We start from the raw sequence: 26,411 nt of genomic DNA on the forward strand, positions 1-26,411 counted from the left end.
TGGTGGCTCCTCCACCCCTTGTGCCCTCCCCTCTGTGGCCCCAACAGACCCCTGGATCCCTCACTCAGTGCCCCCATACAGACAAAAGAGCACACAGACGTCCACAAAGCTCTCACACACAAACACCACCTCTTTCCTCCCTAACTCTATGTGCTCAGAACTTTGTCCAATGATACTCTGACCAAAAGAAGAGACCATGCACAGCTGGCATCAGACAGTTGGTTGAGGTTTGTATGACACCTTATTTTTCTGGACATGTTGAAATGTGCAAAACATCACATCTGATCTTTTCAAGAAAGGATTAAAAAAAAAAAAAAAAAACTTTTTTTGTGAGAATTCTTTTGAGAAGGCATCTTGATTAAAACTTTGAATGGTATGGTGAAGTCTGACAGACAAGTTTTATCTATGTTGTGGGAAGAGGGAGGTTCTCAACAGAGCCTTCAAACCCCCTCTTACCACAATGAGTCTGTGGATGGGATTATTTCAGGGATTTAGCAAACATAAGGTAAAACTGCACATCTGAGACATCCAACTACCAAAATGGTCCTACACACTGGTTCTTTACAGAATAGGGAGGTGACTTTACCTGTGTCCCAGTTCAGGGGCTGCAGCCTATGGAGGCTGAATCTGAAGACTGATTACATCACAAGGGTGCATCAAAGGCTGTCCCATTTCAAAAGCTCCTCCAAAAGGAAGCTTCTGACGAATTCAGCCCCCTTTCTGAGTGCCATAAAGCACCAGTTTGGTGATTCCTGCTTAGCCTCACATATCCAAAGATTCAGTGTCCGCAGAAAATGGGCATAGCCGAACCCCAGAGGGAGTCCTGTTTTATCTTTTCTGGCAACAACTGTGTGATTGTATTTCTAAAACAGTGGAAATTTTGTTTTTAGGGCTCTTTTTCAGTAATACACTAAGGAAAACAGTTGTTCTTTAAAAAAATCTTCTTATTATGGAAAAATCCTCTTTTCATAAATGTTAATTCTCTGTTTTTATTTTATTTTATTTTATTTTATTTTTTATTTTATTTTTTTTACATGGAATTTTTCAAACAATACATTCAATCAATGCAGTACACCCCCCCACCCCCTAAAAAAGAAAAAAAGAAAAGTAAAAAATAAATAAATAAGATTAAAATAAAATAAAATTAAATTAAAAATTGTTTTTGTCTTTAATGTTTTGGAAGGTATGAAACTGAAATGCAGTTTCTCCTCAGGGATCAATCAAGTATTTCTGATTCTGATGTTTGCAGTGTACGCATGCTACGAAGGCTGGGTTCAGGCCTTAGATGGTTGCAGACCCTGAACTGGGACACAGCTTTTGTCTTCAAACACAGGGATAAAACATCTGAAAGTGAAACCAAAATAAAATCCAAACCAGTGCAAGTAGAGGAGGAACAGTTCATTCAAACTGTATGTGACCCAGAGCAGCCAAATCAGCTAGATAACATCATTCTGATCTGTGTGTCCTATCTGGTGATGCCACATCTACTTTTATTCTTGTTGCTTATGTGTGCAGAAATTAACGAGTGCTTAACTCTTAAATTTCATTTGAGTAGTAACCTCTTCTTCTGTGTTTAACTTCAACATGCTGAATAACTTGGCAGCTCTCTGGAGGGAGGCGCAGGAAGTGACCAGTTAGAAAACACTGATTGATTTTTAAGCATTGTCACTTTCTTTAATAAAGAGGAGAAAATGGGGCATAAATAACATCTTTATGAAGGATCTGCCTTGTGCGAACACCTGGGGCCAAAGAGCAAACAGGGAAAGTTTGAAAATACCTCTCTCTATTTGCTGGTCTCCAAAGCAATGTGGTTAGTTTTCAAGATTTAATGATTTAATGATTTATAAAAGATAAAGTTTGGACAGTGTAGACTAAGTTCAGTGCAAACACACTGCTGTTGTTACATGTCTTCTAATCTGCAAGAATTCTGAGAGTCAGAGAGTGACAACACTTTTTTCTGCAGTGACTAACATTTTTACTCCACCATTGTTTAGTGTTTCTTCACCAGAATTCAGTCACAGAAGGATAAGAAAGGCTGCACAATACCTAAATTAAATTGTTTCGGAATGTTATACTTCTTAAAAAAAAAAAAAAAAAAAAAAAGGTTCAAAAGAATGCATGAACAGAACACACAGTCCACCTTGAATCCAGAGTCCTTGGAAGTAAAGTCCTGTTTTTGGTTGGAGGTAATGTGATTCACCCTAAATTCCCTACTGTTAAATTCTTTGTGATTTATGAGACTAATACCCAGAGTAATACAGTCATTTCAGTGAAGAAATTATACATAAATATACAACTTCATCAAATAATAATGACAACAATAATAATAATTAAAAAAAGTAGTTGAAGGTTATTCTGCTGTAAATAACTAGTTTAACACTGGGGAAAGAAGGACTTAATGAATATTTGACATGATGATACTTAAGTATTTTTTCTTTGTTTCTCTCTGGGTAAAATAACTGCAGTTAACCAAACGACCATTTGAGGCTCCGTGGAATCCCTGGGGTCCCATTTTAAAATGTTTCCAGACAAATTCCAAATTTTGACAACCAGGCTCAAAACATGACTATTTATTCACACACATTATGAACTGGTTGTAATGCACAGCTAGGTTTGCGCACAGGTGAGTATATTCATCACAGGGCTTAAAGCAGCGGTGCATAGAGGGAAAGTTGAAGTCAGAATTTCCAACATGTCATCCTACATTGTTTTGCTTCAAAGAGTCGCCCTGAAATCAGCAGGAATGTCACAAAGTTTACACACAATCTGTGTTTTTTTTCCACAACTTTCTTATTTGAGGACGTGGTCACACTGGCCAACCGTGCCGTGCCTAAGTATGCTTCAGCCCTAAAGCACATTTGAAATGGCCAGTGTGACCGCGACCTTGCCGTGCTCAAGCACGATTCGCTTCCGTGCTTTGGCACACTTTGGAGAGGTGGGCTTTGGCACAGTTTAATTCATGCACGAGCACAAGTACGCAGACAGCGCGTGCGATCCATGACATATGATCGCCGCGAGCGCATCTCTCGACAATCATTTTACACAAAGCGGGGTTGGTAGAGGGCTGTGTCGGGCGAAAATGACTTACCATAAGTCCAAAAGTCTCTAAAGTTGTGGCAGTGTTCGCTGTGTCTTTCTTTGCTGACTCTGATGAGATCGCGCTTCATGTAAACAGATGCTTCACGATGACGTAGGCGGGCCGTGCGTGTGTTTGATACCCGCTAAAGTCTGGCTCATATAGGGGTAGTGTGACCGCTGGCCGTACTCTCCAGCTGGGGAACAGCTCTGTGGGGGGGCAACCGTGCCTAAGCACGGCATGTTTTGGATGGCCAGTGTGACCGTGCCCTTAGAACACAGTGTAAAATACAGGGGGTCTCAGGGGTCTGAAATCTCTTAATTGACACAACAGACCCCCTGAAAGCCTTACCTGCAAAATTTTGGGGGATTCCTTGTGCAGTGTTCATAACAGCATTTTTTTTTCACTCGCTATCATCACTACAGATGCCATTTGAAAGCACTCAATGTTTGTTTTAATTAAGTTTATTGTTAAAAATGTACATGTGGAGCTGACTGAAGGCAGCTGTAAAAAACAAACCAGCTTTGCTTTCATGAATCAGTGGCCACCAGTCTGACCAGTTCCTACACTACTGCTGTATGTGAAGGAGGATTTTCAGCCTTATATGACAGCCAGCCAGAGCTGCAACAGGTTGCTTGAAGACAGCCTGTCTTCACTTCTGTTTGTGGACCGAAATGATCCTCCTGTCCCAGGTCAAAGCATGGTCTCTTGTCTTTTTGGATACAGACAAGGCAAGCCAAGGCCTCTGTGGTCCATTCATGTTCAAGGTAAGATAAAAAGTAAATTAAACCCAAACTTGATGATTGAATTGTGACAGACCTGTTGTGCTTCATATGGAAACATATTTCACCATACCTCAGTTGGCTCATCCATGCACATGTGTATCATTTGGTTGCAGAGCTGAGCTGTCCTGTAGCAGTGTGCAATCTTGTTGATGATGACTAGTACACAAACCATTACTTGTGGTCTTGTATACTGCATGCTGTGTAAGACTTCAGACGGACACTGAGGCACTGGTCGGGGTGGACCCCCTGACTGCGGCTGGGTAATTCTTACACACTTTAAGAACATCTGTAGCTGACTGTAGAAAATCAAACCATACACAGACCATGAGAGGTGTATAATTACTTAAAACAACTGACTGTGTGTGTGCATATGTGCATGTGTGTATGTGTGTGCATGGGTAGATGTTAAATAATTAAGTACAATAGTAAGTACTGCTGTCAGTGTCACAATCAGCACTCACACATACAGACACACGCTGATACAAAAAGAAGTGCCAGGTCCAAATCATCATCCAGCCCGCTTTAGCAGCATCCCCTGCCCCCGTGCTTCACCCGGACTGCATCACGCGAACAATGGGCTAATGAGATTTAAGGATAGGGGCCTGAGCGGCTGCCAAATTACTGCGAGCCAAGAGAAAATCTTCTCCCCACTCTGCCTCTCTGTATCACTCCACTCCTTCTTTTTTTATTATTTTTTATTTTTTATTCAACCCAGCTTTAATGGAGAAAGATCTATGCATATGTAAGTGACAGAGCTGGGAGCCCATTACCAGCATTCAGTGGAGCACTGTGGAGAGGCCCTCTCCAGGCTTGGATTACTGACCATTAGGGCTTATTTCTGCATCGTCTCCAGGCAATTATTCCCCAACATACCCCCCCCCCCCCCGTACATGCACACACACACACACGCACACACACACACACACACACACACACACACACACACACACACACACACTCCTCCCTCACCTCCTACACATCAGCCTCACTCACTTCCTCGTCCCCCTCACCCCAGTTAGGTTTAACCATTTCACATCTTGAGAAGTGTAATATCTGGGTGTTGACTCAGACTTGCATGCTGCTCAAAGCCCCTCGGCACGGTGCCCTCCAGGGGCTGGATGGCCGTGGAGATAACGAGGATATTGATGATGATGGTGATGATGATGATTAGGTAGAGTCAGTAGAAAATAGCTTGCAGTGTGTATGCACACACCTGTAATTAATGTTGTCACCCAGGTTCCGCTTCCCCTCTAATGAAGTCACCGGAAAAGAAGAAAAACTGAGGGGGAAAGGTGTCGGGGAGCGGGCAGATTTGCATTTTGACAGTGGCAACATACAATATGTTTTGGCATGTTTGTGACACTGTAGCTTTCTGTGTGTGTGTGTGTGTGTGTGTGTGTGTGTGTGTGTGTGTGTGTGTGTGTGTGTGTGTGTGTTTAAGGAGGAAAAGGTAAAATAAAGAGGAAATATACTGCCTCAGCTTTCATCCAATTTATCTGCATGTAAGAATGAATGAAGATGATGCAGTGAAGGTAACAGAGGGAACCATAACTCTGAGTGTGTTCATGTGTGACTTTGTGTCTGTGCGGAAACAAGTGAAGTTTCTAAGGGAGCGCCGTCCCAGTTTAAACCTGAATAACTGAAAAACCTTTGATTATCTTCAAGGCAGAGCAGGGTCACCAAACTTATTCCAAAGGGGGCCACATTGATCTAGTGAAACTGACCAAGAACCAGCAGCTCTTACAGAGATATTTATTAACCCTGAAAAAAAACACATAATCTCTACATTTGTGAACTATTTCTTTTAATGATTTCTCTAAAAATCTGTCCCTCGTGGGCTCATACATCCTTGAGCCATCATCACAGAATGATGAAATCAAAGCTCACCTGTCCCTCAACTGAAGTATGGTAAAATATATATTTTCCTCTGATCCCAGATGATCAGTTCTCAGTTTCCTGCAGTGTTAAGTGCTGCATAAACATCAGAAAACTCCGCTTCTGGCCAAGTTCTCCATTAGGGGGCAATAATTATGTCAGGATGGTTAAAGTCAGGATCAGAATCTGGATTGTGTTAGGATTGTTGACCTCAAAACAACATTTTTAGAACCAAATATTTCTGATCCTGCATTCTGAACTGTTTTATGCTCCAGTTTATTTTTTTTATTTTGATCATTTCTTCCCCATTTCATAACTTAAGTCTAGTTGCGTGTCCACTTGTGTCATTTTCATCTCTGGATGTTCAAGAAACACACTAACATCATGATAAATACATTCATCTCAAGGGGTCAGCTGTAAGGATTTAAGGATTCAATGTTCCTTTAATTAGTCAGGGGGCCAATTCTGAAAAGTACTTCTGTTAAGACTTTTGTGGACATGTCAGGGTAAAGGCTGGCAACCTAATTTTTTTGTTAGAGGGGACCCACAGGTAAATTTCCAGGGTGGTTGTCAAGTTGAAATTTTTGGGTGGGGGCTTTTACGAGCAATTTCAGGCCAGTTTTCAGGTTTTCTGCGCAAGACATGTCCACAATAAAGGTTGAATACCTCCACAACCATAAGGGTTATAAACATGAAGTTGGTAACAAATGAAAGCTAATAATCACGGGCTAAAATGTTACAATCAAAGTTTTGTAAAATATTGTTTTTTAAACAGAGCTAAAAAAAAAAAAAAACCCTCTCTCTGCCTAGAAAAAGCTTTTTTTCAAAGTGTATATAATCCAGGAAAGATAAGATAGAACCCCCAGGCCCCTATCAATTAGTGCCCCAGTTTATGGGCAAGAGTCATGCCCAGTTTAAAGCTTGTGGTGTGAGCCAGTGCAACCCTACACAAGCTTAAGTAACTGAAGGTCCAGGCGTAAATTTGGAATTCTCGGTGCATTTAGTGATATTTGACCTTATTCATGGAATGTAAAATGAAATTATATTTAAAAGATATATCACTACAGGAATGATATCCACCCTCACTTCTTTAGAGTTAAGGTTCGTAGCTGCTAGTAGTAAGTAGAAAAACTCTGTTGTAAGAGTATGGCAAAGAGACATTTGAGTCAACTGATTTAGTAACAAAAGTATTGTTCAAAGAGGCTGTGAGGACTTTGTGGAAAAGCTCGTGTTTTACTGGAATAAAGACTCTGCTTCTAGTGAGCACTTGCTCCCCACTGCTGTAAGGACATGACTTTTAACAAGGCGTGTTGGTTTCGAAAAATGAATGGAGATCACATCTTCTTTTTTACAACACTATGCTTAAGACAACTTTTTACCGGAACCAATGCCACAAGGTAAGGTATTTATCAACAGTTACGTAGGGCTACTGTTTGAAACAGTTTTACATCAAGCTAACTTTTAAATTAAGTTTGTAGTGTAGTTTAGTGTCCAGAAGGTGAGCAGACTATCTGTTTAGTGTCACTCACAGCCCCAGTGCTCTGAAACGTGTCTGTAAGGTATAAGGTTAGTGAATTTTTGTTTATGTCCTGCCAGAGCTCATCTACCAACTCCAACCTCACCAAGCAGAGCTGACGTAACCTCACTTTTCATTGTATTGATAGACTCTCAAGTTTGAACAGACCACAGCAGAATAACTGCTGACTGTGGGTTGGAATGAACATTATCACAAACAGCTTAGCTTGTGTTTTAGCTTGTGCTCTATCACTCCCCCATTTCGCTTTCTTCTGCTCCTCTGTCTATTTTTTGCCAATCCAGTTCCAGTGTCCACCATCACTGCAAAACTAATCACAGAAATAATTTTCAGCAGAGAAAAACACAGATCTCTCTTCTCTCTGCTAAACTTTGCTAAACTTTTTTTCCTCATCCAAGCTATCCACTCCAGAGACAGCAGGGAAAGTAGGCAGCCATCAGGAGGTAGGTTTCTGAGTGCTCTGTCAGGGACACAAGAGACAAGTTAACTGTTTTTGTTTTGAGTATATATTCACTTACACCCAACAAAACTTATATACATATGCAAGATATGGATATCCAAGTATTCTTTCACCTGACTGCACAGGCACACCCACATGCCATCCTGCAATATACTTCTTCGACAGTCTCACTACTTTGTACTACACAGACTTCTATTTTGAGTCTGATTGTCAGCTCTAAACACCTTGGCCTGTATGCACATGCAGCCATCACAAAAATGTGACCTTTATACCTATTTGGCCATAGTGTTAGCCACATGCACAACTGCACAATTGGCCGGTTAACTAATTGCACCATTGGAGCAACACAGGTGCAGATTACGTCAAAACTCAGGTGAACTTCCTGAAAAAAACCCTATCCAACAAATTTGAATTGTACATGGGTACTGAGCATTAACAGCGATAAACATGGCGAGTGGTAACAGAGTCACTGAGAGAAGGTAGAGAAAACATACTTCATCTTGTATGTGCTTTGTGGTCTTGGTGGGGTGGGAATGGGTAAGGGTTGCTTTTTTCGACATGTTATGCACTATGTGCTACATTTTTGAATGAAAAATGCTCTATAAATACAATTTGATTTGATTTGATTTGATTTGAAGACGTACCAGACGTACTGAGCCTGTTCTGCATGCAAACCTGCCTCAACAGGCAAGAAACAAAACGGAATAAAAAAAAAAAAAACTTGGCAGCACACACACACACGCCCACACACACACACACACACACACACACACACACACACACACACACACACACACACACACACACACACACACACACACACACACACACACACACACACACACACACATACACCTTGTATCAGGATTCTATCTCAGTTGTCGCCCCCATGATGACATTACTCCAGTATAAACACATCAAAAGTTGGGCACCTCCATTATTTAAAAGTGCAGTGAGTGCATCGTTAAGGACGCAGTAATTATCTTCCATCTTAATGAACTTCTCATTAAGACATCTGCATTATGCTATCTGTCTCCACAGAGATTTAATATTCCCCCAGCAGACAGGTTACAGCTATGTTCCAGTCATTTATAATAGAAACACATTGTGAAGTGTGAAAAGGTGTATTTTTAATCAAAGCCTGACATAGTGATGTTTGAGACCCACAGTTAGTTTGATTTCACCACCACTCATTTTTCAGTGTTTTATGAAGTGAATGAACTTTTTGTACATTCAGGAGTTGACGTAACGGGCAGAAAGAGACTATGATCAAATACTTGATTCAGTCAGAGTTGCTACAAACTAAATGTTTCAGTTACCAGCTTCAGATACTTTTAAAGGGTGTATTAGTCCATTTGACATAGGTATGAAATAATGATGTTGCATGTTCAAAAACTCATGTAGGTTTTTAAACCTTTACGTATTTAGCAAATCCCTGAATCTGTTTGTAAAGTGATCCAAATGCTCTGTTCTAAAAATAACTCCAGATCGTCATCAGACTTGCTGAAATGATGAAGTTATCACATATAGATCGAACAGAGTCATGACCCAATCAAGGGACTGGCCTAAGGCTGTCCATAGCTCTGAACCCCAAACAGGCCTACAGAGCGCTGACCAATCAGAAGGAGGGGGGTTTGTGTAGCCTTGAAGAGAGCAGCTAAAACAAAGAGAATTTCTAACATGGCATTCAGAAGATATTAGGATTGCGTGTTCGCCCAATCAGAGGCACAGATAAGCTCACATGACTGACGTTGCCCTGTAGCTGTTACTGCTGAAATATACCAGATGTGTCCTTGTCCTGTGTGCAGTCTGTGTCTGCTCCGCCACGGCAAATGGATCAGATAGGTTTCCATTCAAGTCAATGAATCAGCTTACACTGAATCCATGCAGTTACAGCCCATCAGTGTGGCTGGTCCATCATATCACAGGTAATATGCAGCCATCCTATTTTTGCCAGATGCTGAGCTGTGGTGTGTAAATTCAGCGTAGGGAAGATCAAGCAGCACAGGAAGTCATGACCAAAAACAACCTAAAAACACCTGGTGACTTCAAAATAAAACAAACTGTCAAAATCAACTAGTATTTATCTTAACTACGGTTAGAAATGGACATAATGAGCAGAGCCAGACCAGGAGTCAACAGGTTTGAGGTTTTACAGCCCAACATGAATGAAGAGAGACTTATCAATAGAGTGCGGAGGGCGGGAACTCCTCGGCCTATGACTCCAGCTGTCTGTCAGTCATGCAGCTTGTTGGACTGAACACACAGCAGGTGTGAGTTGGCAAACGCAGTCAACACACAATGGAACAGAGTCAGACTGTAGACATATCTGGTGGATTTGAGGTGTTAATGTAAAGACTAGAAGCTCCTGTCACTTCCAATATGGCGGCTACAGCCAATTTGCCTCAAAATCTATTTCAGGGAGACTACACCCATTAATTATACAGTCTATGGTTTTATCTTCCCATCACCTTTCAACCTTTACAGCCTGAGTGAAATGAAAGCAAAGTGTGAAACAAGCTGAGAGCACAACGGTATGGGGTTTTAAATAGGTGGAAATGTAAAAAACACTTTTTTAATGTCTGGTGTCAAAGTAATGAACCAGTTTACTGCAGTTAAGCTCTTATTATGCATGCTGTGCTCCCAAACGCTGAGAAAATCTGAAGTGTGACCTTCTACCCTTCACATGACAAACATGGCCTTGGTGAGTTAGCATTTGTTTGGTTACAAAAGTGAATAAGTGCAAATCTCAGCTGGCGAAAGTCATGTGTCAGTGAGTGTTGCATTTCTAGGATTTATAATCCAATGATGTAGTTATGCTAATCCCTGACTCTGAGTGTCATTTCTAATTCATACTGTATGTTACAGCCACAGAAATAAGTGCAGTAGGAAGAAGCCAGACAGGAAAAAGAAAATGAGGAAAATTAGATAGTACAACAAACTTAACACCTGCCATTTAAATCTAAAGAGTCAGAAAGTTTGAGACGTTAAAACGTTTGCTGAATATGATCATTTATTCACTTGGAAACAGGCAGAGCAGTCTGAGGCAGCCTCCTGGCTTTGTTTGTAATGTGGAAACACAAGCTGAATAAAGTAGGTAACTGTTGGTCAGAATGGGCCGTGTCTTTTATCTTTGCCCTCTATGGATCGTCTCCTTTTTGATGTCAAATTAGTCCTGGAATAGCTAATTCTCCCCTCCACACAAATTTGGCACTCGTGCAAAACTTGTGCTGCTCTGGTCCTGGGAGGCAAACAATGCTTGGAGGAGAAAGAGAGATGAGAGGAACCAAGAGGAAGCCTTTGATCCTGGAAGATATTAGCAAGCACCAAAGAAAAAGAAGGGGGGGGGGCATGTTTCATAAATACAACTTGGAATGCAACTTGAAATCAAAATGCAAATCACATTGAAAATGCATGAGAGTTCTTTTTATTATTTCCCCATTTCTCAATCTCCCATTGTAATTAGCATTACCAGAACTGTTTGCATTCCCTCCAACCTCACAAAAAATCCCTTTCTTTTCTTGGGGCACAGACAGGGTGGGGTGGCATTGAATATTTAGATCAAGAGAAAATGAGAAATGTCTTTTCATAGTTGCTTTAACATTTTTATAGTCTCAAAATTAATGATAAAAGTAAAAAGAAAGAGAGAGAGAAAAAAGAAAAATCAAATGAGGTATTATGCAAGGGCATGGAGTGGAGCAGGTAAAATAAAAGCAGGGATTGGATTGAAGGTGTCTTTTTTTTTCCTTTGGATAGATAGAGATTTTTTTTTTAATACAAGTTAATTTTTTCATCTTTGGCCCATTATTGAGTTGTTTCCTCAGGGGTTATAGAGAAGTGAGGGTGTCTCTTGCTGGGCAGAGCCTCTCTAATGATGCCTTTGTAGGGACGTCAGCACCATGTTCAAAGGCAGAACTCCAGCCAGCTGACCCAGCCATTTACAACCTGACAATGAGCAGCTGTAATTGAAAAGTGTTGGAAAAAAGATGTGCTCACACACACAGACACACATACACACACACACACACACACACACACACACACACACACACACACACCTATACAGGTATGGGTGGTTTATAGGGTCACTTTTCCCAAACCAGCCCTGTGGTGGTTTACGGGGACCTACCTTTCCCTTTGTCATAGAAAGTGACAACAAAGATAAAACTGACCCAAAAAAATTGAGAAAAATTCCTGTCTATTTAGAATCAAAATATTGTAAAGGAATCTAAAGATATGACCACCTGACATTTTGCAGGAATATGAGGACGGGGCGGGAGGAGGCGTTCCCTAGCTCAGTGGTGACTTACAAGGACCCCCTGGTTTATTGGGACATATACCACACACACACACACATCCAGGCTGAAACCCTGGTTTATGAGGACAACACTGGTTTGACTGGACATTACCCATACACGCAGATATACACACACAACCAGGACAAAACCCTTGATTGTGAGGACAACACTGTTTTGACTGGACATTACCCTTACACGCACATATACACACACAACCAGGACAAAACCCTTGATTGTGAGGACAACACTGTTTTGACTGGACATTACCCATACACGCACATATACACACACAACCAGGACAAAACCCTTGATTGTGAGGACAACACTGTTTTGACTGGACATTACCCATACACGCACATATACACACACAACCAGGACAAAACCCTTGATTGTGAGGACAACACTGGTTTAACTAGACACTACCCATACACGCAGATATACACACACAACCAGGACAAAACCCTTGATTGTGAGGACAACACTGTTTTGACTGGACATTACCCATACACGCACATATACACACACAACCAGGACAAAACCCTTGATTGTGAGGACAACACTGGTTTAACTAGACACTACCCATACACGCAGATATACACACACAACCAGGACAAAACCCTTGATTGTAAGGACAGCACAGGTTTAACTAGACACTACCCATACACGCACAGCAATACACACAGTCAGGACAAAACCCTTGATTGTGAGGACAACACTGGTTTGACTGGACATTACCCATACACACACATATACACACACAACTAGAACAAAACCCGGGTTTGTAAGGACCAGTTGGTTTAACTAGGCACTACCCATACATGCACGTATACTCACACAACCAGGAAGAGTTGAAAGTCTGTGTTGCTCAGCGACAGCCCCAAAACATCACTGCTCCTGAGGAATGGATTGCATGGAGGAATGGGCCAAAATACCAGCTACAGTGTGTAAAAGCCCAGTGAAGATTTACAGGAAACCTTTGCTCTCTGTTATTGCTAACAAAGGTTAGGTTACAAAGCAATGAGTTGAACTTTTGTTATTGACCAAGTACTTACTTTCCACCACAGTTTACAAATAAATTCTTGAAAAATCCTACAATGTGATTTCCTGGATGTTTGTTTATCCTATTTTGTCTCATAGTTGAAGTCTACCTCTGATGAAAAATACAGACCTCTCTCATCTCTGAGTAGGAGAACTTTCAAAATCAGTGACTCGCTAAATACTTTTCTGCCCCACTGTACATCAGACAAGGAATTTCTATTTTTGCGCATCATGTTCTTATGCAGATATCTTAACTTGTATATGCATTTTTCATAGTGATATTATACACTGTCTGCTGCTTTTATGTGACCTTTAGTTCTAATTTTCTTTTTTTAATCTTTGTGTCCTGTAATGACAATAAATACACCTTGAATGAGATGTGAAAATCCCTGTTTTTAATGAGTCTAAACTGTATTAAATACTGGGTAAGAACTGTACAATGCAGTTAAGTACAACCATGTAACAAAAGTGCTTCAATGCCAAACAATAACACAAAATAAAGTGTATGACAAACATTGCCCACAAAAACTGTTTAACAAAATAACCCCGTAAAACATAAGGACAGTTCCTGCCAAGAAAATGTATTAAACACCAGATAAGAACAGTACAATGCAGTTAAGTAAAACCATGTAACAAAAGTGCTTCAGTGCCAAGCAATAACAACATAAAGTTAAAATTAACCCTGTACAACATAAGGACGGTTCCTGCCAAGCTACTTTTTTCAAAACTAATAAAAACAATGTGCAAGACAAAAATAAATACAATGATGACAGCTGGCTTGCAGTACGTATTTCTCGTCGGGTACCATCTTTCAACAAAACTCTGAGGTAAACTTGAAAGTTGAAATAATTAAATCAGATCATTCTGCACAGCCATAACACAGCATAAAGTGTAAAAAAAAATGCCTTTGAAACAAAGTTAAAAAATACAAACTTAAAAAGACCCCATTATCTGAACTTAAGCCCCCGGTTTCTGACAAAGTCTCTAATATTTTGAAGACTTCTCTCCTTTAAGACTGGGTGCTCAGCAACCTTACATTGCTGACACTCCATCTGACTTGCAAGCTTCCTATTTTCGATGTGTGATTTAAAGTGTCTCATCACTGCACTAATTTCTGTCTTGCTCCATGGTCTTTTGACACATTTTCTGGACTTTATTTCTGTCAAACAAAAGAACATACAATACGTTAAGACTGAAGAAAATAGCTGTTTAGTATATCTCTTTTTATTATAATTTTATTGGTATAACATTTAAGCTACTGAGTTATAGATTCATTACATTATCTCCAAAAGTCACACATTTTTTAATTGAAATCAGAGTGAATCAGATTATTGTGATGACACTGGGAATACCATAATAGCTGCTCATTTCTGTCCCACGTGAAAGCATCACCTCATTTCTTTACTTTATATGCATAATCAAAGTTTCCTGCTTATTAATGCGATGTGCTTTTACTAGTACCACAAGCATTTCTTGAAAAAATCCCATGGAAAAACAAATATTTATATGGCTGCCGAGGACCGTTAAGGGGGAAATGTTTCTGACATAATGATACACTCACCGGCCACTTTATCAGGCACATCTTTCCAAAAGCTCATTGACGCAAATTTCTAATCAGTCAATCAGATGGCAGCAACTCAATACATTTAGGCTATTAGACATGGTAAAGATAATCTGCTGCAGTTCAAAGCGAGCATCAGAACGGGGAAGAAAGGTGATTTAAGTGACTTTTAACGTGGCATGGTTGTTGGTGCCAGACGGGCTGGTCTGAGTATTTCAGAAACTGCTGATCTACTGGGATTGTCACGCACAACCATCTCTAGGGTTTACAGAGAATGGTCCCAAAAAGAGAAAATATCCAGTGAGCAGCAGTTCTGTGGGACAAAATGCCTTGTTGATGCCAGAGGTCAGAGGAGAATGGACAGACTGGTTGGAGCTGATAGACAGGAAACAGTAACTCAAATAACCACTGGTTACAACCAAGGTCTGCAGAAGAGCATCTCTGAACACATAACACGTCCAACCTTGAGGCAGATGGGCTACGGCAGCAGAAGACCACACCGGGTGACCCTCCTGTCAGCTAAGAACAGGAAACTGAGGCTACAATTCACACAGCAACACCAAAACTGGACAATAGAAGATTGGAGAAACGTTGCCTGGTCTGATGAGTCTGGATTTCTGCTCCACATTCAGATGGTAGGCTCAGAATTTGGCTTCAACAACATGAAAGCATGGATCCATCCTGCCTTGTATCAATGGTTCAGGCTGGTGTAATGGTGTGGGGGATATTTTCTTGGCTCACTTTGGTCCCTTAGTACCAACTGAGCATGGTTTAAAGTCCACAGCCTACCTGAGTATTATTGCTGACCATGTCCATCCCTTTATGAGCACAGTGTACCCATCTTATGATAGCTACTTCCAGCAGGATAACGCTCAATGTCATAAAGCTGGAATCTCTCAGACTGCTTTTTTGGAAAATGACAATGAGTTCCCTGTACTCAAATGGCCTCCACAGTCCCCAGATCTCAATCCAATAGAGCACCTTTGGGATGTGGTGGAACGGGAGATTCTCATCATGGATGTTCAGCCGACAAATCTGCAGCAACTGCGTGATGCTAACATGTCAATATGGACCAAACTCTCTGAGGAATGTTTGTAGTACATTGTTGAATGTATGCCACGGAGGATTAAGGCAGTTCTGAAGGTAAAAGGGGGTCCAACCCAGTACTAGCAAGGTATACCTAATAAAGTGGCCAGTGGATGTGATAAACTGAACAACACCTAGAGTATTTTAGAAATATTTACTTATTTGTTTTTATTAACTTAAGTTAATTTAACTTAAGAGAACTAATGGAATGAATGGACTAATTCCTACCTTTGGAGCTGGTTACATCAGTTTCGGTTGAATACTTTTTCTTTTTTCCTGCAGAAGGAAGAAATTATATTGTTAGAATATTCAGTACAAACTTCAAACCACTTATGGAGACGTTCATCTTAAACACAAAACAACTTACTGAAATAAAGCTGTAATTTGAACTTGATCCTAAATTATGTATAGATGTGAAGAGGCACCTCTTATTTAGGAAGACTCCATAAATCTATAAAATATACACACACACACAGATGCACACACACACACACACACACACACACAAACAGACATTCAATGTAACTTGGACGAAAGAAGGAGGACCATCAATATAAAAAGCATACCTTTGGTACTCGGGACCTCATCCTCGGTGGATAGGACTCCTTTTCTTTTCCCTGAAACAAACAGTTAAAACTTCTGAAATGTCTTTTTAAAAATCATAAAATCATAAAAATCTGTTAGTTAATTACTAGCAACTTATTTATGTTCATGATTGATTTCACCCTAACCCCAAAGTAACACGAAATTTTACTGCCATTGAAAACTTGCACTTTAATACTGGATCCATATGATCAGGACATGCAAATTTAACTGACACCACAAAGCACAACTTGAGTACAGGCCACTGGCAGCACTTTGCATAGCTAACCCCCTCCCAAATAAAGACACAAACATTAATTCCTGCAATAGCAATCTATGGCTTTATTACCAGAGGAGCTGATGGGCTCTTGATCCACTGCCATTTCTTGATTTTCTGGTGAAAATACAAAAAGTCCATCAGGATCTTCAGCAGAGAGATAAGTGATGAGTGCTCTACTTTGGTAGGTGCCATGAGTGTTTGTGTCTTACATGGACATACTGTAGATATATCATACAACTATAGTCATGAACGAAAGTATTTGCATCCCCTAGATTTTTTTCCCACAAAATACACAATTTCCCCAGAAGTTGTTGCAGTATCATTTTTTGGGGGTAAACATGTTCATTTCCTTTATGTGTATTCGAAAAAACAAAATCTGATGAAAAATCCAAATTCAACATGACTGTAACAAAACTCAGAAAATGGGCTGGACTAAATCAGTGGCATGCTCTACTTAATATATACTGCACACCATTTGGAAAGATTTTGAAACTAATCACTTCTTTAACAGACATTGGTATTTGCAAAAACTTCTGGGAGGATTGGTGTATTTTCAGGAAACATCCCTGGGGTGCCAATACTTTTGTCCATGACTGTATTTCTTCGACTATGTAGAACCACACCATGGATGTTAACACCGAGGGCATCATATACCTCTTTGTTAGGTCTATTCATCATGTCGACTGTGAACCTTGCTGGTTTTGTGGAAACATTCAAGTAATGCTATATGGCTAAAAATATTATCCTTAAAGATGCTATGAGGGGGATCTGTTTCAATTGGCCACCTTCTTGCCCAGAGTTTTATGCACACTGTTGTAAACTACTTTTAGCAAGGTGAGTGGGTTTTGTTTTTTTTATCAATGGAGATACAAACAGATCTTCTTTGTTCAAGACAACTTTTTTACTGGACACAACACACCAAGGTAAAGTATTTATCAGTACAGTTATGCAGCGCTATGATTTAAAACGTGATATCAAGCAAACATTTTAGTAAGCAGCTATATGCAGGGCTATCAGCAGCCAGGTGCTCTGACATATCTGTAGGCTAACGCAACAACTAAACACTGTGTGGCATCACAAGGGGCCAGGTAGTGGAGGGACACTCCATCCCAACTACATTGCCCAACATGCAGCTGTCACATCACAAAATGGCCAACAGCACACCACATGGGTCAAGGGACAAGATGGTTGCCAGAACCCAGACTGCAGGAGCAGGAGCCATCAGGACTTGGACAGCTGCAGTTGTTTTAACCACCTGACTGAAGCAGGGCTGGTGGAAGGGACCATGAGTACAAAGGAACACCAGACACAGGAAACATCAGAAGAGGAAGGAGGGAACAGAGCAGGCTGGAGAAGACAGAAGCTGGAGAGGTCCCAGTGGGAGAAAGAACAGACTTTGAAAACCAAAGTGGGAAATTAAAATTGATAACACATCAGACAGTTTTGAGTTTTAGGACTTGTTCTCCTTCTGGGACACTTTATGTTGTACTTCAAGTTGGAGAAAAGACATGCCTGAGTTTATACTGTTTTGTTGAGACAGACTGTGGTTAAAGAAACAAACTTGTGTGAGAACCTTCCTTTTTTAGATATTTGCTGCACTGCCTCAGGTTACATTGCCATAGCATCCTCTAAAGATGTTAAAGATTGTGTAGAACATAGGCACTGAGGCCTAGGGGCGTATGACGAAAGATGAGGATAACGAAGACGTGACAACTTTTTTAAACCTCGAAAAGAGACACCTGCTATGATGGAGCAACTGATGCAAGTGCCGCGAGAGACCCAGCAGGCCTACCAAAAGGTTCCCAAGCCAGCCCTCCCTCTTCACAGTCCTCCCAAAAGATTTGATAGGGTTCCTGTTTAGCCACAGTGATCCTGTAACCCAAAACCATGGCAATGTAACCGCTACAGGGAATTAAGATGGGCTTGCAGCTCCCAGGCGCACTTTGCCTCCCTGTTTCGGGAAAATAGGGTACAGCGTCCCATATGCTCAGTCACTGTGAATCAGCAAAACACTGAGGCCTTACTAGATTTGGGGAGTTCTAGGACCCTGATCTATGAGTCAGTGTTAGAGGCATCACCTCCTGCAAAAGAGGCCCCTGTTCCAGTGGAATGTGTGTTCTTAAGCTGTGTTTTCACCAAGCAGTCCGGTTCAGTACGGTTTGGGATGGTTTGGTACAGTTAAGCCTGATCCCAACTGTTCTTGTGGTAGGTGGCGTGTAAGCTGGATGCCGGAAGCTGCAGCTGTTAAACATTAGTGCAACGCCGTAGCAGCTTACCCCGCAATTAAATCCAATAAAGAAGAAAAACGCGTAGTAAGCAAACAAAGAGCACGGATGGAAGACATGCAGCATCTCATCCTCTCTGTGATTGTCATGTAGCTCTCTGTTACAAAGTGCAATCAAGCTTTGTTTCAGAGAAGTCTGTGTGCCGCCAGGAGAAATGCAGCCACTGTTGGGGTAAGTGACGATTCCTTTGAACAATCAACGGTCTACAGTGTGTTGCTCCACCTCCCGAGAGCGGATCGGTTCAGTCTGGCACCCTTACGAAAGGGTCCCAAAAAAGTAGGTCGGCTCGTCTTGGTTTTTGGGGATCTGTCCAGGGATGAGTCAGTAGAAACACCGCAAAAAGTGTGCCGTACAGAGACAAACCGAACAGGTCTGCTTGGTGGAAACGCGGCTATAGAGACACCCAGGAGTACCCCACAACAATGGTAAAGCTTACCACCAAGAAGGACACCTATTTTGTGGAGGTTGGGGTCATCACAACGCTGCCAGTGCCAATGCTGATTGGTTGAGACAGCCCAGCCTTCCAGATGCTATGGAGGAAAGCTCACAAGAGGCTCCGTTGGGAACCCAGAGCATGCAAGCCTCAAAGTTCCCCCACAGTTCAATCTGAAAAGAATGTTGCCAACCCCTGCTGTGCATTCCCCATTCCAGACCAAGGATTTGCTGTGGATACAAATGAGTCTGAATCAGTACCTGAGGAACCCGGAGAAGTTGATCCTGGCTCAAGTACAAGTGAAGATGACACAGGGAATCCAAGAGAACTTACTACACTATAAGGTTGGTACGGAACAGCCCAGTTACAAGACCCCACTCTCTGCAACGCATTAAAGAATGTACAAGTCTTAGAGGGGACCGTAATTGGAAGTAGGGTCAGCCCCTCCTCTCCCCACTTTGCAGTGAAGAATGGTCTTCAGTACTAGGTGGTAAAATCTAATGATTGAGTCACTGAGCAACTACTGCCTCCCAAGTCCCATTTTTCATTAGTCCTGCAGTTAGCCCACACTTGTGTCATAGGAGCTCACCTGGGGGTTGAAAACATGAAGGAAAGGGTTTTGCAGAGGTTTTTTTGACCCGGGGTACACGAGGAGATAGAGAACTACTTCCGTAGCTGTCCTGAGTTCCAGATCACAGCTCCCAAACAGACCTTCTAAAATCCCATTGTGTCATTGCCCGTGATTGAAACCCCATTTGAGAGGATTGGGAGAGACACAAAAGATACCAAAAGAAATCCTCACTGACCAAGGCACTCCTTGCAAGTCCCGGGTCTTCCAAGAGCTTTGTGTGTTGTTGCAAGTAAAGCAAGTGAGAACCTCGGTGTACCACCCACTGACTTGGCTCGGTGGAAAGGTTCAACAAGACTCTTAAAGCCATGTTGAAAAAGGCCATCAACAAGGATTGAAAGAACTGGGACCAGCTTCTGCCCTACCTCCTGTTTGCCGTAGGAGAAGTTCCCCAGAATTCCACTGGTTTCTCAGCTTTTGATCTGTTGTATTCCTACAGACCCGGTATCTTCTCAATATAGCCAAGGAGACCTGGGAGGAGCAATCCTGTTCCCATCCAACCATGAGTGAACATGGGGGAAATGAGAGACTACATAGCAATGGTGATCCCCGTTGTGAAGGAACATATGGAATGAGTACAGAGAGAGCAGAGTGTGGTTTATGACCGAATGGCACAACCCCAGGAGTTCAAGGTGGGAGACAGGGTATTGGTGTTGGTCCCCACAATGGAGTGCAAGTTTTTGGCTAGCAGGCAAGGACTCTAAGAAATCATGGAAAGGGACAAGGAGGTCAACTACAAAGTTCCACAGCCAGGGAAGAAAAAAGGTCAGCAAATCTACCATGTGAATCTCCTCCAGAGATGGCATGATCAGGAGGTGTTCGGTTCTTTTCGCTCCAGATCATCAGAAGAACCAGTGCAGGGAAAAAAGTGCAGTTTGGCCCAAACCTTTTACCATCCTTCACCCTGCCAAGGACGTCAGGCTCAGGGAGAGGGTTATGTTGCATCACAAGGGGCGCGGAGCGACACTTTGTCCCAACTACAATGCCCAGCATGCAGCTGCCACATCACAAAATGGCCGCCAGCAAACCACATTGGTCAAGGGACAAGATGGCTGCCAGAACCCAGACTACATTCCCCAGGAGCCGTCAGGACTTGGACAGCTGCAGGTATTAAAAACTCAGCTGTCTCTCTTTCCCCAGCCCTGCTTCTGATTAAAACAGGGCTGGGAAGGGACCAAGAGCACAAAGAAACAGCAGACACAGGGAATATCAGAAGAGGAAGGACTGTACAAAGCAGGCAGAAGCTGGAAGGGTCATGCTGGGAGGAAGAACAGACTTGGAAAAAAAAGTGGGAAATTGAAGTTGATAACACTTTGGACAGTTTTTAGTTTTAGGACTTCTTCCCCTTTAGTTCCCCCTTATGCTGCACTTTGAGTTGGAGAAAAGACATGCCTGAGTTTACACTGTTTTGTTGAGACAGACTGTGGTTGAAGAAATAAACTTGTTTTGGAACCTTCCCTTTTTGTGTTTTTGTTGCACTGCCTCAGGTTACACTATCTAAGCAACCTCTCATGTTACAACTGTCAGTATACGGCCCTGTGCTCTAAGACATGTCTGCAATGTGTAATGTTAGTAAATTCTGGTTAGCTTTGTCCTGCCAGTCATCTACCAAGCTGAGCTAACATAACCTCACTCTTCATTTTATTGACTCTCAAGTTTGAACAGACCACTGCAGAATAACTGCCACATGTGGGTTGGAATGAACATTATCACAAACAGATTAGTCCTTTTGGCCCTTAGGTCAGGCTATATCATTCCCCTGTTTAGCTCTCTTATGCTCTATTCTTTTTCTGTCCGACAGTTAGGCTCCAGTGTCCACCATTATTTCAAAATAATCACAAAAATTGTTTTTAGCAGTGAAAAACAGATCTCTCCTCTCACTACTTAACTTCACTTGCGCGGTGTTGTCATAGGGACCTAGAAGTGCCATAAACCAATCCGGTCCTGCTCAACCCGACCAGGAAGCTAATAATAGCAGTTTAAAATAACCTGTATTACTGGTCCTGATAATCTCATTTTAAAGTTTGGATTAGAATCAGTCATATCTAGAAGGGAGACTTTTTTAAGACCACTTAAAAACTCCTTAAAGCCCCTTGAATCAAAAATATACCCTAAACAAATACAGAAAAATATTCAATACAAACCACTTGGTCCAAGGGGACAATCTGACTCCCCATTGCCTCCATCTTCTCCACTGTCTCTTCCACTTTTGCCTTCTCCACCGTGTTCGTCACTGCTGCTTTCGTCATCCTCATTGCTTTTGTTGTCTACATCATCCTGCTCGTCTTCACCCATTTCCGGATCCAATTCATCTAAAAAAATAAAAATATAATCCAAAAACATTATGGTGAATGCAAAAAATGATGTCAAATTTTGATTCAAATATCTACTTTTTGCATTCCAAATCTTTTACATCCCCTCAATTTAGAAAATTACCAAAATAATGCATACAACTATCATTTTATTTCTTAAATCCCAATACACTGTTTAATTTATCCTGTAGCAAAATTTGTAATTCTTTTAAGCTACATCATTAAAGGTGTCCCTACTACCACATACCTTCAATCTCAATTTCATCGAGTGACTTCCCCTGGAACTCTGCCAGAGTTCCTTTCTCCATAGCAAGCAGAATCTTTGTGATTTTTGCCACTTCAATGGTGGCCTCTGGAAGACGGTAAAAGTCTCTGTGTACCCTTATATCATGACCCAAGAAGTTGGCTAGTTGATCCAGCTCATTGTTCTTTAGGTTCAGGATTTGGGACTGGGTTGCGATGTGCTTTCGGAGTTGTGTAGACCTCATACTTTGTGGACTCTTCGCGCCACACAAGTGTGCAAAAGTTCTTACACAATCCTGTCCTCTGTAGTGGCTTGTGGAGGAGCATTCTGGTCGTCCAAACAGGAAAGGGTTGTCCTTATGCACATTGCATGATTCTCTTTTCTTAACAAGAAGTGTTGTTGCACAAACAACTTCAGGGTTTAATAACACTGCCACTTTCCTGCCTCTTTTCCCCATGATCTCAACTCTGCTGAAGTGTCTTGCTAGCTTCTGTTCAAAAGGTGACAGGCTGGCAGCTACATCACCGTGAAGCTCAGTCTGGTCTCTCTTCTGGAAAGCTTCAAGGGGCATTTTTGAAACTTCACCTGCACGTCGTCTATTAAAGAGTATTATTTGTGTAAGCGTGACCCTTGCAAGTTCTCCATATGCCTGAGGAGACTCATGCTGTTTTAGGTTGTCTATCGCACTAGCCGATTTCTCTTCCAGGTACTTATGTAACTTTTGCACATCCTCTGTGAATGGTATGATTGATGGTTTGTTGTACTTTGACTTGCTCAATGTAGCCAGTGCAGTGTGTGAGACTTGTCCAGCCCATTCTTTTGAGCAGAGTTTTGTGAACCTTTCCGCTGCTTTAATCATATTTTCATCCTCTGCAGCAATGGCCCTGCAGAGAATGATATCGCCAATCTTTTTCAGAGAGTGTCCCAACTTTAGGGCAAGACTTGGGGTGGAATATGAGTGTTTTTCTTCATCATATCCAGCTACCTTTTTTACCGCACTAACAATTTTATAAAAATTGTTGGGCCTTATAGCATCTTCAAATGTGTGCATGGAATAACTCTCTCTCAAGGTCAACAAAAGTCGGCCCATTTCCCGAACCTTTGTTCGAATGTATTCAAATTTTGTTGGATCAGACCCGTGTTTGTTATATAGGGACTGGGCCAGCTGCAGAATTAGGAAGTCGTTTCGCACTACAGACCCAACATTGTCTTTCCTCATGCTTCCAAGCACCTTCCACACACCTTGGGAAATTCCTTGGGAGCAGGTTGACTCGGCAATATCAGCCATATACAAGTCTTTGCTCTTGGCCCCAGCTCCAAGTTTTGCTTTTGATGGGCATCTTCGTGCATGGCGCCACAGCTCTTTACGGACAAACATGCCTTTGCAGTATGCACAGTGCACATACTGTTTGGCATTCACAGAGACTTTTGATAGTCTAGTTCTTCTCCTGACTTTTAGTGCTCCAACATGAGTCTTCATTACCTCCTGGTTATGTTCATAATTCCCTTTGTTCCGCAACTTCTCCAGTAACTTTTTTCTTTCTTTGGAGTTCTTGGGGAACGAGAATGCTCGGGCAATGTCATGGTCTTCTTTTTCATGCTTTTTAAAATGACGAGAAATTTTGGATTGAGGGGTTTTGCAAATGAAGCAGTAATTTTTCAAAGTGTAAGAAGAGCTTTGTTGGGTTGACGAGGTAGTACGAGACTCGGTTGCATTTGCTGAAAGAGTCTGGTTATGGCTTGAAGTAAGACAGTCATCAGAACGGGGTTGGTCAAGTACAAAGTTAGATTTGGAGGCATCCTGTTCCATGCAGGATTTACGTTGCAAGACTTCCTTTGTTTTTTCTTGAGGAGAAAGTGACTTAACTGGTCCGACCTCATGAAGTGATAAGTTTACTGGTTGTGAATCCTCACTATCATTGCTTAGTTCAGTGTCAGGCACAAAATCTTCATCGGAACTCAATCCATCACAGGTTGTTGAAGGGTGGCAGTCATCATCAGAAGCTCCATCACTAATGTCAGAGTTCCAAACATCAGAAGCTCGTGGAACATCCTATGCAGCCAAAATAAGAGAGTTTTGTTGATATACATACAAAGAATCTATCACTGTACATGTCACAGTACAAAACTGTAACAGGTTCTGATGAAGACAATAAACATACCTGTGATGACACCTTTAAAAAGCAGGATTTATGCCATGATCTTGAACACACTAAAAGCACATTTAAGAGAAACATTAGCAAGTTGAGCTAATGATTTTATTTTAGTTTAAAAAATTACTTCATTAAACTTTACCAAAAAATGTGCTTCAGTGAAGTAAATACTAACGTTTGCATGTGTAACCAAGCCATTTTAAACTGGAGACTGGTCCACTGCAGTCTTCACAACTTTCCAGAGCGCTGAGAACTGCACTGACCATTCTATGGTGGCACTGAAAAACAAATATTGTATGGCAGTTTAAAAGAAGGGTACAAAATAATATCAAGAAAAAGGGGACAAATGAAAAAGGCAACATTTTGACATTTAACAACAGAACTGTGAAAAAAGGTGTTCTTACAAAACCCAAACAGCTTAGTTTAAAGCTTAAAAACAGGTGTCCTTATAATGCAGGTAAGTCAGGTGAACAACTTACACACAGCTCAGCTTGCTGCCTGATCTATAAGTTTGTTACTGTCCTCACAAGACACTGCCTACTGACTGTCCTGAGTAGGGATGGGAATTGAAAACCGATTCCAGTTGAGAATCATAAACAGTTCCATCAAAGACTCAATATCACTAATCTTTTTGCTGATCAATTCCATTCAATTGACAGGGTGCTGAAGCATCAGAATTGTGGCTTAATTTTAATTTCACCTACTGAACAACCTTGAGTGAGTGGAAACAAACAGGACTGAATTACCACTGGATGTAAAAGCTTGACATCTAAAAAATACAGTCAACTTACTGTGTCATCCTTTGACGTGCCAGGGCTGGGACTGACCGCTGAAGACCCTTCATTGCTCCCAACCAGCTCAGCTTCCTGTGTACGAGGCAATGATAGGACCAAATTTGAGATTTCATGAAGCAGAAACAACTAATATTCATTCAACAAAATATATTTAATGACATTGGCAAAGTTAAAAGCAAAAATTTTAGTCAATTTTAGGCAGAAGGGAAGTTAGGCTGGCCAGACAGGTCGATAATAAATACCTGACGGGCAAATAACATTTTTGATATAAGTCACTGCTTGCCTTTTCTGCTGCTGGCCCACTTTCACTGACACTCAGGGGACTTTGATCTTTACAAGGTTCCTGAAATTAGACAAGAAAAATGCACTGTGTCACATCACTTGACTGACAAAGTAGTCGCTTCAGCCATGTTTAAGACAGAAACTGATCAAAGGTGAAAAGTTACTAACAATATAAATTTATTCAACCATTCCATTACTAAAGCAGAGATTAAGGAACATTTTGGACTTTCAAGGAGTAGAGAACTATGTGTTATTCCAGGACTTTTGGAAGTTTTCTGTGGACATGGAGACATTAAGATAAACTTTACTTGAAAAACTACAAACTTGTCTAACACAACATATAATGAGGCAAAGTGGGTGTTTTGTCATAGGAGATGTCACTTTAATGCAGGTAAGTCAGCTAAACACCTGACACACAGCACAGCATAGCTGCATGATCAACATAAAACTTGCAGTGTAAAGATATGTTGGGGGAGGGGAGCCTAACAAGAGGTGTCCTGATAATGCAGGTAAGTCAGATAAACAACATACACACAGCGTAGCTGCATGATCAACATTAAACTTTCAGTGTAAAGATATGTTGGGGGAGGGGAGCCTAACAAGAGGTGTCCTGATAATGCAGGTAAGTCAGATAAACAACATACACACAGCGTAGCTGCATGATCAACATTAAACTTTCAGTGTAAAGATATGTTGGGGGAGGGG

General features: G+C 41.4%; 1 protein-coding gene and 1 long non-coding RNA gene across 4 annotated transcripts; both read right to left on the reverse strand.

Annotated features, from left to right (window-relative positions):
• Positions 1-12,862: 12,862 nt before the first annotated feature.
• On the reverse strand, positions 12,863-23,681 carry LOC141795476 (uncharacterized). 3 transcript variants are annotated; one of them, XM_074676370.1, is made up of 6 exons: positions 22,481-23,681; positions 22,066-22,233; positions 16,645-16,689; positions 16,280-16,330; positions 15,942-15,989; positions 12,863-12,922 (listed from the first exon to the last, which is right to left on the reverse strand). In XM_074676370.1, exons 1-6 carry the CDS (start codon positions 23,565-23,567, stop codon positions 12,894-12,896), a joined length of 1,428 nt encoding a protein of 475 aa, XP_074532471.1. In that variant the 5' UTR covers positions 23,568-23,681; the 3' UTR covers positions 12,863-12,893. The 3 variants fall into 3 exon arrangements, 2 of the variants coding, with proteins under 2 accessions (XP_074532471.1, XP_074532470.1); XM_074676369.1 differs by lacking the exon at positions 12,863-12,922 and adding an exon at positions 13,869-14,225; XR_012598607.1 differs by lacking the exon at positions 12,863-12,922 and adding an exon at positions 16,081-16,164.
• Positions 23,682-24,638: 957 nt separating this feature from the next.
• Positions 24,639-25,498, reverse strand: LOC141794798 (uncharacterized). The gene is made up of 3 exons (XR_012598559.1): positions 25,422-25,498; positions 24,806-24,908; positions 24,639-24,689 (listed from the first exon to the last, which is right to left on the reverse strand). It is a non-coding gene; the product is annotated as an uncharacterized LOC141794798 (long non-coding RNA).
• Positions 25,499-26,411: the final 913 nt, after the last annotated feature.

Source organism: Halichoeres trimaculatus, unplaced genomic scaffold, assembly GCF_033239565.1.
Source record: "Halichoeres trimaculatus isolate MK-OKI-2021-1 unplaced genomic scaffold, fHalTri1.1 fHalTri1_scaffold_8, whole genome shotgun sequence".
In the NCBI taxonomy this organism is placed as follows: Eukaryota; Metazoa; Chordata; class Actinopteri; order Labriformes; family Labridae; genus Halichoeres; species Halichoeres trimaculatus.